Source organism: Alosa sapidissima, chromosome 7 (genome assembly GCF_018492685.1).
Source record: "Alosa sapidissima isolate fAloSap1 chromosome 7, fAloSap1.pri, whole genome shotgun sequence".
Classification (NCBI taxonomy): domain Eukaryota; kingdom Metazoa; phylum Chordata; class Actinopteri; order Clupeiformes; family Clupeidae; genus Alosa; species Alosa sapidissima.
In genome coordinates this window covers 21,908,209-21,925,190 of record NC_055963.1, presented here as the reverse complement: position 1 = coordinate 21,925,190, position 16,982 = coordinate 21,908,209, and the positions used below count along the sequence as shown (strand labels likewise).

Below are 16,982 nucleotides of genomic sequence, written 5' to 3'. Positions count from 1 at the left end.
ATAATGAACAAGCCCTACAGAGAGAGCTGATCATGACAATTAGGGCAGCATTGGAATTTTATTTGTGTGTGTGTGTGTGTGTGTGTGTGTGTGTGTGTGTGTGTGTGTGTGTGTGTGTGTGTGTGTGTGTGTGCGCTCACCATGCAGGCAGTGCTCCATATGTCTGCAGGCGTGCTGTACCCAGATCCAATCAGCACCTCTAGTGAGCGATACTGCCGTGTCTGGATGTCCTCCGTAAAGTGCTTGTGCTGCAGGGTAGAAAACAAACTGCTATCAGTAGATATAGTAAAAAAAAAAGCAAAAAAACATGCAGCACTGCGTGTAACAGAAGTGAAAGCTGATCAGTCACATAAAACAACCATATTCCTGGAACGTACACAGTATCTTGTTGTAGCTGAACAGTGGTATACATTTTCACTGATGCGAACAGATGTGTTGCCAAAATTGTTTTTACAATACACAGACTATTGCCATGGGCTTTCAACCGCCTCAACCGATTTGTCTACTGTGATTCGTTTTGAGAATAAATCTTAATCTGGGCCAATAGGTAACCTACATGGCATGCTAATGGATTTGGTGTAATGTTTCAAAAGAGATGGAAATAATCCTATTGGTGTGTGTGTGTGTGTGTGTGAAAACACAAAGTGACCCGCTTAAGAAGCCCGCGCAGAGCTTATAGACTGTAACTGAACTGTGAGTATGGGTGTATCAGTCAGTCAGTATGCTGCTATGTGTGTGCGTGCATGCATCAACCTGTATTAGGGCAAGGGTAAGCTGACTGCAAATCTGACTGAATGAGCGGGTGTGTGGCATTCATGACTAAAGAAAAAAAAAAAAAAACTTCCGTGCATGTGTGCACACATTTATGGCTCTTTTCCATAACGGACCAGGGCTGGCCCAAGGCTTTTCCCCGGTTTTAAACACTGGTGCGTGGCCTCGGTGTTGTGTTTCCATTAAGGAACATCCGGGACATTAGCTAACAATGCTAGAAACTTCTAAATAGTGCTTAGCCACGACACTGCGAGCATACGTCAAATTAATTACAAGGGCTTTTAAACAAGTCATACGTTGTTAGAACCTGTATCCTTAATTATTTTGCAAAGCTTTTATATATATATATATATATATATATATATATATATATATATATATATATATATATATATATATATGTAGATCGTGTTTCTTCACAAAAATAAGTAACGTCACTTATGTTGCTAGGCAACCCAAACAAATGCTACCGGTCTATTTTAAAAATTTTCCAGTTGAGTTGTATTCCATTCCAAAAGTCCTCAGTTCAGCCCCGATTCGGCCCTGCCCTACTCCAGCTTCGACCTGAGGCCATCTGGGCCACGGCCCCGGTCTGGCCTCAATCATGGAAATATAAAAAGTCCGAGGCTTTACCCAAGACACCCAATTCGAGCAAGTGTGTATGCCCAATTTGGCTCTTATGACAATCAGGGAGGTGTTCCCTCCTCCAGCCTGATTGGAACCGATAAACGGCCCTGATGAGCAACAATGACATCTAACAGGTTCCAAGAGATCCTGATCGTAATTCAGAGGAACATATTTATGATTTGTAATCCTGTAGTACAAAAAAAAAACAACCCACTTTTAAACCCTCTGGCAGGAAACACACGTGTGAATAATTATAGCTTAGAATACGTCCAGAGGGTATAGTTATAGCCTAAACCTATACCCTCTAACCTAGGCTATAAAATGCAAGAAATTCAGTGCTTCATATTCATAGTTTCCGTATGTCTCATAATTGTGGAACAATTACCTGGCGCACCAGTCACGTGAAAACTGCCAGTAGCCTACCTGGCATATGTGCTTTTAAAGTGGTCTAAGAGTTTCGAAGTTTACTTACCATTGCAAGTGCTGGTCAGTTTGACAAGTACAAATAAAAGAAAGTTGCTGCGCTAAAAAGGTCTGTTTGTGATTTCTAACTCTGGCCGGGCTAATCCTCTCTAATTCGTTTTAAGGATAAGAAATAAATGACAGAGACGGGAGTGGACAGCTAGATTTACGTCAGCTATCCGTCAGGACAATCTTAATAAAATACTGTAGGGTGTGCGTGTTTCTGATCAGAGAGAAGATGATCTTTACGTGCATGATGCTACCCGAGATGGAAATCGGTTAAGATTTGAAAATCCAGTAATGTGAGCCTGGCTAAAGGGAGCAACTGTGTGCAGGGGTGTGTGATGTGTTAAGTGTAGGGTTGGGCACTGAAACACTGTTCTAATATGGCACCGGTGCCGACGCACCAAGTAGCTTACTTAAGCGATATTGCGAGCTCCTGTCAAAATCTAGCAGCGGACCTAACTACACACAAGCAAAAGGCTATGAAACAACATCAACAGTAGCCTATGTTACACAATATCCTTGCTAATGCACTAACTGGCATTTATTTGAAATGTTATCAGCAAAGTTGTAAGGTGAAAACTTTATTTCACGGTGTGTTCTAAACAACATAATGGCATGATATTAATCTTTCATGTGCATGAGGCCCATATAGCATCACAATGAATATGAAGATCATGTTAAAAGTTAGCTGACAAAAACATAAATAATGTAGGTTACATACCTGATGTCACTGAGCTGTCAAAGAGGCTACGAACCCATCTCCGTATGTTATCGCTAATTAAACTCAGCTGACTGGTGTTAGCGCATAGCCACAGCGCTGGGAATCTAAACACTTCCACACCGACATGTAGCCTAACATGTTAAAATCTATTGCGTGTTATGGGTTAAGACAAGAAATTTCTTGAAGCATTTGGGAACACACTGAATTAACTGGAAAGTAGTCCCTGTTAGATTAGCTTGCTTGCAAATGCCGTTGTCCATGACCTGGCAGTTCTATGGCAAGCGGTTTTAACATACCTTATGGCAAACCGCCTACACTGGGTAGACTTGAAAGTGAGCTTACCATTGTGTGTGCATGCATGGCAAGCTGTTCTAACATTTAAATGTATTATTCGTAGGAGCAATGAGATATTGATAGCAAATTGAATATAACAGTTCAATTTCATGTTCAAATTTGTCTTATCAATAAAAAAAAAAAGCAATTCATGCTTTAGACCATTTTAATTTAAAACATTTTAAAAACAAAGTACCAGTTCAGGCACCGGCACCGTTTTAAAAGTATCAATTTAGCACCGGTATCGGATAAAACCCAAACGATACCCAACCCTAGTAAAGTGTCACTCACCACCCAGCAGGCGTTGCCCAAGTCAGCGATCTTGACCGTGATCTTGTCGGCGTTGAGAGGCTCCAGAGGATTCACCAGCAAGTCTCCAGCCACAATCTTAGCTGTAGCACCAGGAAACAGCTAATCAGAACTCACAGATAAACCCAATCACAATCAGAGAAGGACAGGAAGGAAACTTCACCATCAACATGCTGCATCAGAACAAACCTCCCATGCTGCCATTCCCCCTCCAAAAAAATGCAATGAAAACACACACAAGAACGCCCAACGAGAAGTGACTATCTTCTGTGTCAATGTAAACGTAATCAAAGTGCTCTGAAATCTTGAGCAGTAGGACCTGTGACTGATATAATTTTCTGTTCTCCTCCATTTCTTACATTTGCATTTTTAATGTCCTTGTTAACTGTGTTTTCTTTGTCACACAATAAACACACGCAAAAATACAAATATATAAAAATATACAGCACTACTTCAGAACGGAGGCTGGCAGACGGTGACTTACTGTTCCCGAGGTTGTCGTGGGCGTCGCCGGCCCCTTGCTGTCTGCCTGGTTGATGTGGACTTCTGTGCTCCCCATCCTCCAATGGGCTTGAGGGGGTGGAGTCGGCCTGACTGCCCACTCCATTGGCCTGCGGCTCGGGGGATTCCATGCCGTTGCAGCACTGGTAGTCCTGAGGGACCGGTGGCTGGTCCTGGTTCAGGTCCAGGTGCTGGTCTGGAGAACTGGTCTGGGTCTGGCTTGGTTCTGGGTCAGTGGTGCTGGTGGTGTTGGCATCCGTACTGTGCTGGTCCTGCTCTATCTCCCACTCCGCCTGTGGTGGTGGTGCCACCTCCTCTTCTGCCTGCGGCTCCACCTGCTCTGGCACGCTGGGGGCAACACTGGCCATGAAGCCGTTACAGTTGGTCTCCGCCGGGCACAGACGCGCGCTAACGTCATCTGAAGGCACAGTGAACAACTCAGCGGGTGGCCACAGTGGCACAGGACATTAAAATACAAACTAAGGGCTGATTCACAGTCTACGCAGGCTATGTGGACACAACTTTAAACGCAAGGCAAGTATTAAAGACCCCTCTAATAATCTAAACAAGCTACGTGTGTCTATGGTGTGTTTTTAAGTAAGAGCTAACGTGCCACAGTAACTTTTACATCAGTTTGGCACACAACAAGACTCCTTGTCCCTAATTGGTCATAAGCAGTGGGGACACTCACTTCCCCGTCACTCATGATTGGCCATGTAGTGTAGTAAGACCCACCTCCTTGCTCCTCATAGGCAATCTCCTGCAACGAGACCTGTCGAAGCGGTGCGCAGACGGGGCTCTTGGGAGATTGTGGGTCGTCGTCGTCCTCCTCGTCAGCGGCGTCGGGGCAGCGCTCCATCTCCTCCAGGTCCAAGATGCACTTCTCCAGCAGCTCTGCCTGCCTCTTCTGCTTCTTCTTCAGCTTCTTCTTCTTGTTCTTAGACATCTTTGCAGCCTTCACACACACACACACACACACAGTTAGTTAGTGCTCTCAGGAAGATTTACATACAATACTACATATCAGCTATAAAGTTATGATATTCATATAGCCATGATTACTTTCTTCTTATCAATTAGCAACATACAGTGCAGCAAACTACGTAAATCAATTTCACCATTTTCCAAAAGAATGACATTTCCTATTGACACACCAACGCAAATCACTAAAAACAACCGCATCAAGAAATATACCTGCAAACTTTGCAGAGGACTGCATGGTATTCATTTTCTACTTCTGATCAAGCACTTCCAGAAATCACCAGGACCACACATCACTTTACATTACGGAAGTAATTTTGGCTTGATTTACAGTGAACCTCTCCTGAGTGGACATCATCTCTCAATCTGTGGAGCGCCACAGGAATTAAAACAATGACTCCAACCATTCTGCTAGCCTTGAGCCTCCATCCCACAAATCGGCACTAGCTTCACTGTGGCCTGGGAAAGCCTAGACAGAGCACCGTTTGGGGTTGCTTACAGGCATAAACAAATATCCTGCTGAAAGCAACAGCTCTGAGTGAACTCACTGACCCTGTAAGGCTGGAGAACAACGTCAACATAATATCCATCAGGGAAAACTCTCCAACATGGCTCTCTGCATAGGTTTCTACATATTAACCCACATTACTACCCACAGCTTCTTAAAATTGTAGCACATGCAAGAAAACTTCAAGTGTGGGCTATCCTGTAAAGGTTAGCAGGTATTGAACCATAAACCACATTTTTAATGTCCACCTACATTACTCCTTATAGCTGACTGACTGGCCCGCATTAAATTTCCTGAACCAGTGAACTGAAGTGTAACCAGTGAAGCCTCAGGGCAGAAACTGTGCTGGGAAAATGAGAGCTGGCAGTGCCTGTGTGTCATGCTGGTACAACTCTTAATGGTGAGCTACAGGGGCTAAACCAGTTGGGCTGTTGTCACCAAGAGCTCAGCTACTAAACCCACTGACACAACAACAGAATGTTTCAGGTCTTGTACCTGCAGGCCACACACACACACACGACAAATTGGCAGAATCATGGCAACTTTATGGGTCATCTCCACTTCTTTATATTATCTTCGGACCATGTGTGCAAAGCAGCATTTAGCCCAGCAAGCGCCCAAGCTTGTTTGCATTCTATTATGGCCTCTGCTGCAACTCTTTCAATAGGCTTCCTATTTGCCAAGTCACTTCTGGCTAAATGTCAGGACTGAAAACCATGTGACGCAGAAACATTTACAATGATATGTTGTCAGTATTTGTGTATGAGAACTCGTCATGCACAGTTGAACTGCTATAGTAAGAGATACTCACCGGTTTTGGTGGAGGAGCTGTGCTCACTGGAATGTTGAAAGAAGGGGAGAGAGAGAGAGAGAGAGAGAGAGAGAGGGGGAGAGAGAGTTAAGTGTTGTCAACTGAACACAATCTGAAGTGTTAAACAAACACGTCATGAGACCTCATATAGGCATAAAAGAGAGGTCACTGGACTACCGGACCAGGTTCTCTGAGTTAGTCTACAGCATTCCTACTGCCATCATTTTAGTTTCATTCAACCAGCCATGCCATTTGCAAATCAACTTACTCAACTTCCAACACATGCATAAATCATTCAGCATTTTAACATACTCAGTATAACACAGGTGACGGTCCATCGGGAATGTTTGTGCAATATACAGGCAATTACATGAAGATTACATTGTCTCTTATCGCTAGTCGCTTGCTAAATGGGGCTTAAGGTGTGTGTGTGTGTGTGCGCGTGCGTGTGTGTGTGTGTGAGATGGCTCACCTGAGGAGCCTGAGGGCGGTGGAGCTCCTGCTCTCTGCCACTCGGTGGCCTCTGCAGCCAGGCGCCTGACATAGGGCTCATTAACACTCATCAGGATGTTCTCCGGCTTGATATCTGTATGGATGATCTTACACTTGGAGTGCAGGTAATCTAGACCCTGCAGAACCTATGGAGCACGCGCACACACGCGCACACACACACACAGAGAAGAGTTGGCAGTTTAATGGTATATTCAATCTGGTGTGATCCATGCTCATGTGAGCTGCAGGGGTTTGTGAGGGCAATGATTCAGTGCAGTGCTCAGAGAGATTGACATCTGACACTAACCAAAACAAAGGCGTGGAACTAAACAATGTGAGCAAGTGAGTGTACGTATGTGTAGGTGTGTATGCGAGTCTGCAGTCTGGCACAAACACTGTGTGGCTGCACATGACAGAAAGGAGAGGCTGTTGTGTGTTGGAAACTATTGTCATACCTGTCGAATGATGCTCTTAACACAGGGCAATGGCAGGCCCTGGTAGTTGGACTTGATGATCCACTTGAGAAGATGGTGGCCCAGGACTTCAAACACCATGCACACGTCTTTCGCAAGAAGCCGAGTCAAGCACAAAACCAGCATGACTAATAGCTTTTCACACCAACAACAGACCGCAGCCATAAACAATCCCTGACTGGAATCTCATTAGGGGCTTGTTGGAGAGGGCAGTTTTTATCAGCGTGCGAGATACTACACGCATGTAGCTGCACCAGCAGAGCTATGGGCCGGGCAGGGAATCCATTACACTGACAACATTCACTGTTCCAACAACGACCCTGCGTTGGCATTACACCCATATGTGAAAAGACACAGGAAAGACTACTAAGAGGGAAAAGGAGAGGGATAGGAGAGGAGGAGAGAGAGAGAGAGGTGAAAGAGAGAGACAAGAGAAGCTACTGGACAAGGAGAGTTAAGACACTTAATTAAGGGGGGGGGGGAAGCAGAAGAGGGAAAGCTGAAGAGGAGAGATGAGGAGAGAAGAGGAGAGATGAGGAGAGATGAGGAGAGATGAGAAGAGATGAGAAGAGGAGAGATGAGGAGAGATGAGGAGAGATGAGGAGAGATGAGGAGAGATGAGGAGAGAAGAGGAGAGGAGAGAAGAGGAGAGAAGAGGAGAGAAGAGGAGAGGAGAGGAGAGATGAGGAGAGAAGAGGAGAGGAGAGGAGAGGAGGAGAGAAGAGAGAAGAGAGGAGAGATGAGGAGAGAAGAGGAGAGAAGAGGAGAGGAGAGGAGAGGAGAGGAGAGAAGAGAGGAGAGATGAGGAGAGAAGAGGAGAGAAGAGGAGAGAAGAGGAGAGATGAGGAGAGAAGAGGAGAGAGTGTTAATGAAGATAAGGGCTAATGGGACTGAACTAAAACGTGACGACCCAATTTGAGGACCCAGAGGCTGACACGCATGGAAGGATACGGGTTCCGTTGACTCCTGAGATCTTGAAGTCATCCAGCAGCTGAACTACTTTATCCTTGTTGGGGTCCACAGGGTCCGTTTCTCTCACCTAGGAGGAGAAGGAAGACAGAGAGACCTCAGATCAGTCCTTTTCAGAGGAAATAGCCGAGAGTGTTTATATAACTATATCCAGTTCATAGTGGCCTGGACAATGTATCTTAACCATTTCTGGGGAAGGGTTTTTTTTTTTCCCTCTTGGGCAGCCGACGGTCACTTACCGATCTGAGAAGCTTGATCTCATCCAGGGCCGTCTCTGTGTAATGCTCGGCACTCTTCACCACCTTCATGGCCACAAACCTCTTACCCCTAAGTGCACGTGCACGTGCACACGCACACACACACACACACACACAGAAATGACAACAAGCATACAAACAAATATGGACACACACAGAGAGATCAACACCCATTAAAGTTATGTTTGGCATTTTTCCTTACATGATATCAATCTAAGGCTACCCATTGTTCTGCCATGACCGCTTTTCCAAACCTGCTGATGAGGTCACTTGTGTCACTCAAGAGGTGGACCACTTACACTCTATACTATTTCTTTCACATGAGGAATTATAAAGTCAGTATGAAGCCCTTGAGTAGTCAGTGAAGGTTTCGTTTCAAAATCTGTTGGAACCTGGCCACCTCTTCACACCTTTGTGAAGAATTCCTTCAGTGTCATGTCTAGAATAACACCAATTTAATTTTTTTACACGGCACTCGTTATCACTCTTTTTTCACAGTGCTATTCACCCGGTCACTCAATCTAACTATTGTATTCAGGATCAACCAGCGGGGTCCTGTGGTTTTGCACAGCTCCTACTCGACACTTATTCACTCTGTGCACATACAAAGGCGTGAGTGCCACAAACATACAGTACATGCAAGCATAAATAGTGAGACGGCAAGGCAATACCTAAAAATACCACTTGAAAGAGAGCTTTCTACAGTAGCTGTGCCAGTTATAGTCAGTAGGGCTATGCAGTGGTCAACTTGCAGGTGTTACTGAGAGACTGTGTGGGAATGTGAGCGGTGCAGAGGGGGAGGGCGTTACTTACTGGATGTCCCAGGCCAGCCACACAGTGGAAAAGTGGCCCCAGCCCAGTTTGCGGATCACATGGTACTTTCCATTGTAAAGGTCTCCGATCTTCACATGGTGATATCCACCTACACAAGTGGACAGACAATGTATGTTTTTGTTTTTTTAAATGCATGTGACCAGCACATAGCTAAAATCACTTACAACACAGTGGGGCAGTGCCCCTTTAGTAATGCTCATCACTCTTGGGAATGAACCCATGAGTGTAGCCATGATACGGTTAGAAGCTGCTATGCTAACTGGGTGACAGACAGCACTAGAACAGAGAAAAAGGCAAGGCATTAGAGGGAGGGTTGATTCACACAACCCTAGCCTATCCCAACTAGCAGGCATACAACCCTTTAATCAAATCCTAATCTAACCCAGAACTAAGGACAAAGGTTTTTGCACAATGCGGTTTGGAATGGGATGTCACTGAAGTTCTTGTGGGTGTAATGGCAGGCGTGGCAATATTTTTGTCCATATAGTGTACAATGTCTATATTGTATTGTATATTGTCTATATATTGGCAGCGCTGCTAGAATGCCACCATGGGCTGGAACCACATTCTTTGTGTGTCCCAGCACATACTGATCCTGAAGACTGAACACCCAGAACATCAGCATTTGCAGCCATTTGTTCTGAGCTCCATAGACACAGCACACACAGCCCAAGATAGAGCAGAGGGGAGGACTTAGCCTACCTTTGCAGTAGTCATTAGGGTCCTCCTGCTCCTCGTCGTCCGAGCCGAGGATCTCCTCCTCGGGCTCCTGCTGGGCAGCTTCAGTCTGCTGCTCCCGCTGTTCCCGTACCGCCCCTCTCGTGTTGGCCTGGGGCCTGCAGGACAACAAAACAGACATTACAACAACAACACGCTACATTTATATAGTGCTTTTCTGGACACTCAAAGCGCTTCACAGTGAAGGGGGAACCTCACTAACCACCACCAATGTGTAGCACCCACCTGGGTGATGCACGGCAGCCATTATGCACCAGAACGCTTACCACACACCAGCTTGAGGTGGAGAGTGAGGGAGTGAATAAGCCAATTGCACCGTACATTAAATGTACAGTCAGGGATTTTACACGATTTCAAGCCCATACAATTTTTTGTCACATTCAGCAATCATCTCATGACCGCTAGCTGCCCATTCCGTGATCACACTGTTAAAAAAAGGTCTCTGTAGGCAGCCCAGGCTCCTAAAACTGGAAACAAACTAAGGCGGCGCAGCCTGTCCCCCAAACAAATACAAAACCCTGTGTGGACTTTCTCTGGGAATGCTGAAAGTAGGGCTGAGCTACCGCTCTAGCATGTTGTTTGGTCCTTGGTTAAAATATAATGTAAGTTTCACAAAAGCATCTGCTAATAAATCTAAATATAAACATAAACACAAACAAATGTGACTTCCTGCGCTATCCCTGACTGCACCTTTAAAATAGCAGCTTATAACTCACTTCTTCATGTCAGGTCAGGTTTAGTTTATTTGGGCTTCTCTTTAGTCAGATAGGAAAGTGGATGGAGACAGGAAGCAAATAAAAGAGACAGAGATCAATATAGGGGGGAAAAAGAGGAGGGTAAGCCTCAAAACCTGGTCTCTTCAGACATCGTGCATGTCTTCCATCACCATTATTTCCACAGCTTCATTACTCATTTATCTTCTCATCTGCAGATTGATTACTCCAAAAAATACTCCAGGGGACCAACAACACTGCAAGTTTTCCAGCTAAGCTATTTAGCCCTACTTAATGCATTATTGTATTTGTTATGATTAAACTCAGGACTACAGGTTTTACAGTCTGGCTCTGCCTCTTATACAGGTTAGTATAAGCATGAAGTGGTTTGCTGAGTCTGCAGGCAGGCTGAGCTACAACAAAGAGAGGAGCCGAGACTACAATCAGGGGATCAGGTTTAGGTTCAGGTTCAGATCTGCCACACAGGGCCAAGGACAGTCTGTACTTGAAGTCATTTGCTATTAGCAAGGCTATGCCATACATCTGATCAGTTTAGACTGATGATAATCTGGAAATTCCCAGTCGAGAAAAGCCTGGACTGCCAGATAACAGACAGACCCATTAGCAAGCCAATAAGGAGAGGGTGGGCTAATCTTTTTCCCTTAATTGGGGACACTATCTTAAATGGATCCCTTTAGAGGATACCCAGACTGGCGGAGGTTGCAGTCTGACTTGCCCCTGAAAAAAATATATATACTAAAAGAAACCCTGATCTAATCTCAACATACAAGCCCCCTTTGTCCACTGCTGATCAAACCTCTTAGCACCAGAAATCAGTCAAGTCAGTGGTTCTTAATCCAACCCATGGGCCCTTGCCCTGCATGGTCCTCACCACCTCACGCTTAACACCTGACTGAAAGTGAGTTTTTTCACATCTTTAGTTATTCAACACACAATTCAATTAAAACATTGGTCTTGCAGCAACAGTGGCTGTTTTGACGAGCTGAACTCTCTTGGTCATCAATAGCATGATGATGATTACACTAGTGTTATTCGAGTGTGGAGCAGGAATGGATCAAACATGCAGGGCAGATATCCAGGAGCTGGACTGAGTTTTTATGATAGTCAAACCCTTCTTATGATGACTGCTCATTGGTTAAATTATATCTGGCTGTACATTTGAGATATCAGAGATTAGATCTTACTAGTCTCAGGGTATATACAGAAATTCTTAAGTTGAATATAATACCTTTTTTAATACCTTCACAACATTTTTTAATACCAACACGACTTGCAACTAGCGGCAACCTTTCGAAATTCCGTGTTGGGGGTAATTAATTATAAAGTAACAGATTACTGTCATTTTGTTACTTAACTTTCTGAGTAAGAAAGTGTAGCAATGCTTACCATTAAAATCAAGTATCTATTATTACAGTTCCTGGATACTTTGTTCCTTTTTGCTTTAATAAAAACACTGACCTATACACAATTATTTGTTATTTAATCCTAACCCAAGATAAAAAGTTATTTCATTGTTATGTGTAGGAAGAGCACACACCACTTCTCCAGCACTACACTCCATCTCAATCAAGACAAAATGACAAATGAAAATCAGAAAAGATTTACTGGACTTTCTTCCAAATAGGCCCACGACCATATGCAGTACTCACACACACACACACACACACACACCCTTGCTGTCTCGTATACTTTGCCAGTCAAGGTATCACATTCAAAAATAGGTGGTCACATTTTACAAAAATACTAATTATTGATTGGGTGCTGTTGGAGAATGTGGGCCCATGTGATAAAATACTTTTGGGCCTGCATGCTCCCCGTGACGAACATTTTTAAAAATAACCCCTTGAATGATGACTTCTGGGGACTTTTGTGGAAACTAATTGATACATTGACTTAAAATATATTATATTATAATATATTAATAGCATATTACAATACAGCCTATAAAAACCTACACAGGTTGTTATATTCAACACATTTTTAGCAAGTCTATTGGGACTTTGATCTCATCACATACTACATCAAGGGAGTAAGCCTATAGCTCCTGAGCAAGCTTTGAATAATGTTAAGTTCACACCTGTTAAACTAACCTTAACATGACATTTACTGAGGGTAGAAAATGCTAAATCTTATAGGCTAAACCTTATCTTATAGCCTAAACAAAGCAACACTGTCAGGCCTATGTTTTACCTCTATTCTGTAGTCATGGCAGGGGTAGCTCATTGCAAATAACCCCTTATAACATGTACATCTGTTTACATGTTATATTCTTGCTTTTTCCCCCTTTCATTAAATTATATATTTGTTTGAATGAAAAGGCCTTCTGCCTTCATGGGGACTTTTAATTTGAAAAGGGGTTATTGTGATACTGTATCTAGGCCTAGTTTAGGCTATGTCTGCTGCTCTTACAGCCTGTGTCATTGAAAACGCGATGGCGCAAATGATTACTTTTTTGGATGACAATGCAACTGGTAGCGTAGACATACTGATAGCTTTGATTAAGCCTCAATGACGCATATTTATGTGGAGACAGTAGCCCTACGTGGCCGATGAGCCACTGAGCCAGGCAGTCGACTCTTCCACCTCTGACTACATCCGCACATTCTTGTTTGCTGGCTAGTAGACTATGTGACCTGACGGCATTCACTCACTTATTGTCTTTTTTTTTTTTACAGACATGGCAATAAGCCTCTTGGCTGTTGCCAACTAGCCTAGGCCAGTCTTTGAATCTTGAGTCCTCTAACCAAATGTCTGAAAAACTACATTTTCCCATGACTTCGTCTAGTAGCGAACTTTTGGCAACAAGTTTGGCAGCAAGCCAGCCGTATATCCAGTTTGAGGGGGCGCGGTGCGAACGCACACTGACATATCGCTCAGGTCCTACTCGCACATTAATTAATATGATATAAATGCGAATTTTAGGAGATAGGGGCCTGGGCCTGCACTTAACACAAATGGAAAACCTCATAGTTAGTGGTTCGAAAATTTAATACCTCATCAGATGATGTTTATTACTTTTTAATACTTTTAAATGGCCTTAAATTTGGCTAATTTCATTTACTACCTTTTACAACCCCGCGGAAACCCTGAGTTTAGACAATTTCAACATTAAATTGAATGAACATAAATGAAGTTTCCTAATTGTTTTTACAACAGCAAAACAACTCACTGGTCCTAGTGATAATTGTCTTTATGAGCCTTTAATATGCTGAAAAGTCAATAAACCACCAGTGGATCCATACTTAATCAGCGCCAGCTCCATCCCAGTGTCTGGTCCTATCTAGGACAGAGCAGCTCTAATCGACCACACAAAACAGAGCCCTCACAGGCCAACACTGACCTGACTTCCCTACAGCTTCTGGATATGGTGATGGGTGACTGACTGTAAATTTGGCCTGTGTGTGTTTGTGTATGTGTTGAAAAGGCAGTTCAGCTGCAGCCGTGGCCGTGCTCCTTGGGACGTGTACCCATGACCTTTCTCTGGCACACCATGTCTGCCGGCTCTGCCAGTGGACTGTGTGTGTGTGTGTGTGTGTGTGTGTGTGTGTGTGTGTGTGTGTGTGTGTGTGTGTGTGTGTGTGCGCATGAAAGTTTATGCATTTACAAGGCAGTCATTTATCAATTTGTATCCCAAGTGATCTATCTGTAAATTTGTCTCACAAATCAGCAATGCTCTAACAGTCCTATGAAGGCTTTCTTTCTCAATCTCATCTGAAGAGCTGAAAGCCTGCTATTTACTCAATCAATAGCCTGTAACCGTCTTTATTGTCCAAACCAGGGCTTCTAAAACCTCTTCTGTGTCACCCCTGCCGTAAAAACAAATCCAAAATGTATACCTGCTCTAGATATACCCCATTAAAATCTATGTGGTTAAAAACCTAAACATGACTGATTTAGCTAATGTAGAATCCCAAAAATGAGGTCAGTTGGGATGAATGAAAACCATGAAGACCTGGGAGCTAAGCAACACAGTCTAAGGGTAAGACCTCAATCACCACCATACATCAAAACACAACTGTGAAATCAGCACAGGCAAGTCAAGATTATTTCAGTAAAACAACTATTTTTAAACAACAAAATCCAAACATCTTTGTGTTTGTGTCCAGACAAGAGCCAACTAAAACCACATGACTCACACACAAAAATCACACACACAAAATTCCCCTCAAGTCCTCAAGCACGAGTCTTTGCAGGCTGACTCGCTTGGCCAGAATCAAAAACCAAACAAGCATGGCGTCTTTTGTAGTCCAAACATCAATGTGGACTTAGAAAGGTGAAACAAGACATGCCTCGATCGTCACCAAGAAAGAACCACACATTTGTCTGACTTAAAACCTCAAGTCACCACAGCTGACCACCGGTGCCATACATACAAGTTGTAATACTATTTTTACGGCCAGCTCGAGCAAAGGTTGGCTCTAAGCTTCGTAGACAACTTTTAAAAATGACTGATGCCATCATGGAGAAAAAGTGGGTTAGGAAACTGACACTTGCCACATACCAATAAGATCACCTCATAGTTTCCCTTAATGAATATCAAACCACAAGAGTGGCATTGCAAACAAATCAGGGACAAACAGTACAGTTCATTAAAAAGTTCTGCAAGAAGATCCGTCAAACATAAAGGCTGCCGAGCCCACATATCTTGTTCTGAATCATAACAAAACTGACTGATGCAACTTGAGAAGGTTACAAATGTTTTAACCTTGAGGACGGATACAATCATTGGCAAAGACCAATACTAAGCTCAGTATATATTTCTATATGTCCACTGATCAAGTATGGCTATGTTCATACTAACAACTCTGACAATTAGATATGTAAAATATTTCTGGAGGGACCTTCAAGGTTCCTGGAAGGGCTGTTATTTTATACTGGTAGTGCTCTTGGTTTGGTTCTTTCTTTGGTTGCAGTGACTGTTAGGTCCCTCTGTTTGCTTAGCCTGGGAGATCAGCTGTCACGTAAATGAAGTGAAAAGGCAAGCCAGTTGTGTTGAGGGAAGGGTGAGATAAAGGAAAACTCACTTCTTGGTGGACTTCTTCTTGGCTCGTTTCTTCCTAGCCTGGAGCGCCAAAACTGTAAATAAGCACATTACAACACAATTACTCTAAACATCAGTATAGTCGGCAACTGGGTAGCTGTTAATCTTCCCTTTTCTTCTCTGTAGCTGTTAAACTCCAAATATCTGAGCAATTATGACATTTAACAGCCAGGCTGTTATATTTGTGCTCATTATTGTAACTGACTCAAGACTCCGTCTGTAGGTTCGTTATCGAATGCAACTGAAAAAAATCTGGAAGTCTGTTCCAATCTTAACTAACGTTAATCTAGCCATGCATTGCGCAGATTTAAGGATAAAATGACAGAATGATACATGACAGAATTCCAACTACCAAATGCATACCGGTTGGTATCTAACTTTAGCCAGCAATTGCTTACTGCACCTCCCCTGTGAGCGTTGTGCTGATGACAACGTTTTTGACCCAAATTCATAGTTCTAGTTGTCATAAATATTATCGGACAACTTGCTAACCAAGTTATGCCGCTGGATTGGCTTTCTAGTAACCAAGCAACTGGGACGTTGCATGGCTAGAGCAAGCTAGGCTATCTTAGTAACGTTAACGTCAAGCTCACTCGGTAATATTAAGATGATAGTTAAACTAATCGAACACAAATAACATTCACCAGTATACTTCAAAATCCTAAATAGCTCAAATCTGAAGACACTAAATTTCAGTGCACTGCCGACAGTTTAATATTATGGCCCATTTCCGACCATTTAACGTCACTTGCTATAGCTAAGTCACCCATTGTGGCTATGATGGCTAGATGCTAACCTTAATGTGCAGCTTTGAGTATTGTTTGCTAGTGGTGAACTTTCCAATAAATTTGCTGTTGATGTGGTGCGATGTATAAAGGGATATCTGATACACAAATAATGACAATGTCTCTCTTACAGTTAAGCTGACAGATGATTGCATTTGAAGCGTTCTGAGGTATTGATATTGAGGCTAGCCATAACATAGACGATTAACGTTAGGGATGTGCTTTCACAGCACAACTTGGGAACACACCCGTTAGCGAGACACCAAGCTAACGTTAGCTTTCTAGCTAGTCTCGTGTGTGACGTTAGCTAGGTTGGCTAGCGTTAACAAGATCCTGGGGAACAAACGCATGTCTTCCCAAATTCATTTTAAGAAAATACCACAAGTTAAATATATAAACTAACGCACTGAAATGTAGTATCACGGTTTTCTCTATCTATCTATACTTACAAGACAAAAGGTTAAAAAAAATAATACTAGGGTAAATGTTTTTGAGGATTACCTTTTCTCTCCATGATGGCCCTGTGGTGATTCGTTCGTGCTCTCGAACGACTCGCGCATGCGTGATCCAAGAAAAGTCCACGCCAATCTCTCCAGTCGTCCTCTTTGATCACGCCCCGTCCACTTAAC

The 16,982-nt window shown here is 43.3% G+C and overlaps 1 protein-coding gene across 4 annotated transcripts in view; it reads right to left on the bottom strand.

Annotated features, from left to right (window-relative positions):
- Positions 1–16,982, bottom strand: part of srpk1a (SRSF protein kinase 1a) — a 27,148-nt gene extending 10,166 nt beyond the window's left edge. For 2 of the 4 annotated variants that reach the window (XM_042099169.1, XM_042099171.1), the window contains exons 1-13: positions 16,485–16,566; positions 15,552–15,603; positions 9,758–9,891; positions 9,035–9,143; positions 8,204–8,291; positions 7,947–8,034; positions 6,978–7,084; positions 6,503–6,668; positions 6,031–6,056; positions 4,466–4,685; positions 3,714–4,148; positions 3,212–3,312; positions 141–248 (exon numbers count right to left, since the gene is read on the bottom strand). In XM_042099169.1, the coding sequence (XP_041955103.1) occupies positions 141–248; positions 3,212–3,312; positions 3,714–4,148; positions 4,466–4,685; positions 6,031–6,056; positions 6,503–6,668; positions 6,978–7,084; positions 7,947–8,034; positions 8,204–8,291; positions 9,035–9,143; positions 9,758–9,891; positions 15,552–15,603; positions 16,485–16,551 (1,701 nt within the window). In that variant the 5' untranslated portion in view covers positions 16,552–16,566. Of the gene's footprint in view, positions 1–140; positions 249–3,211; positions 3,313–3,713; positions 4,149–4,465; positions 4,686–6,030; positions 6,057–6,502; positions 6,669–6,977; positions 7,085–7,946; positions 8,035–8,203; positions 8,292–9,034; positions 9,144–9,757; positions 9,892–15,551; positions 15,604–16,484; positions 16,567–16,854 lie in introns of those variants that run through there. The other 2 variants (XM_042099172.1, XM_042099170.1) reach the window with 2 other exon arrangements.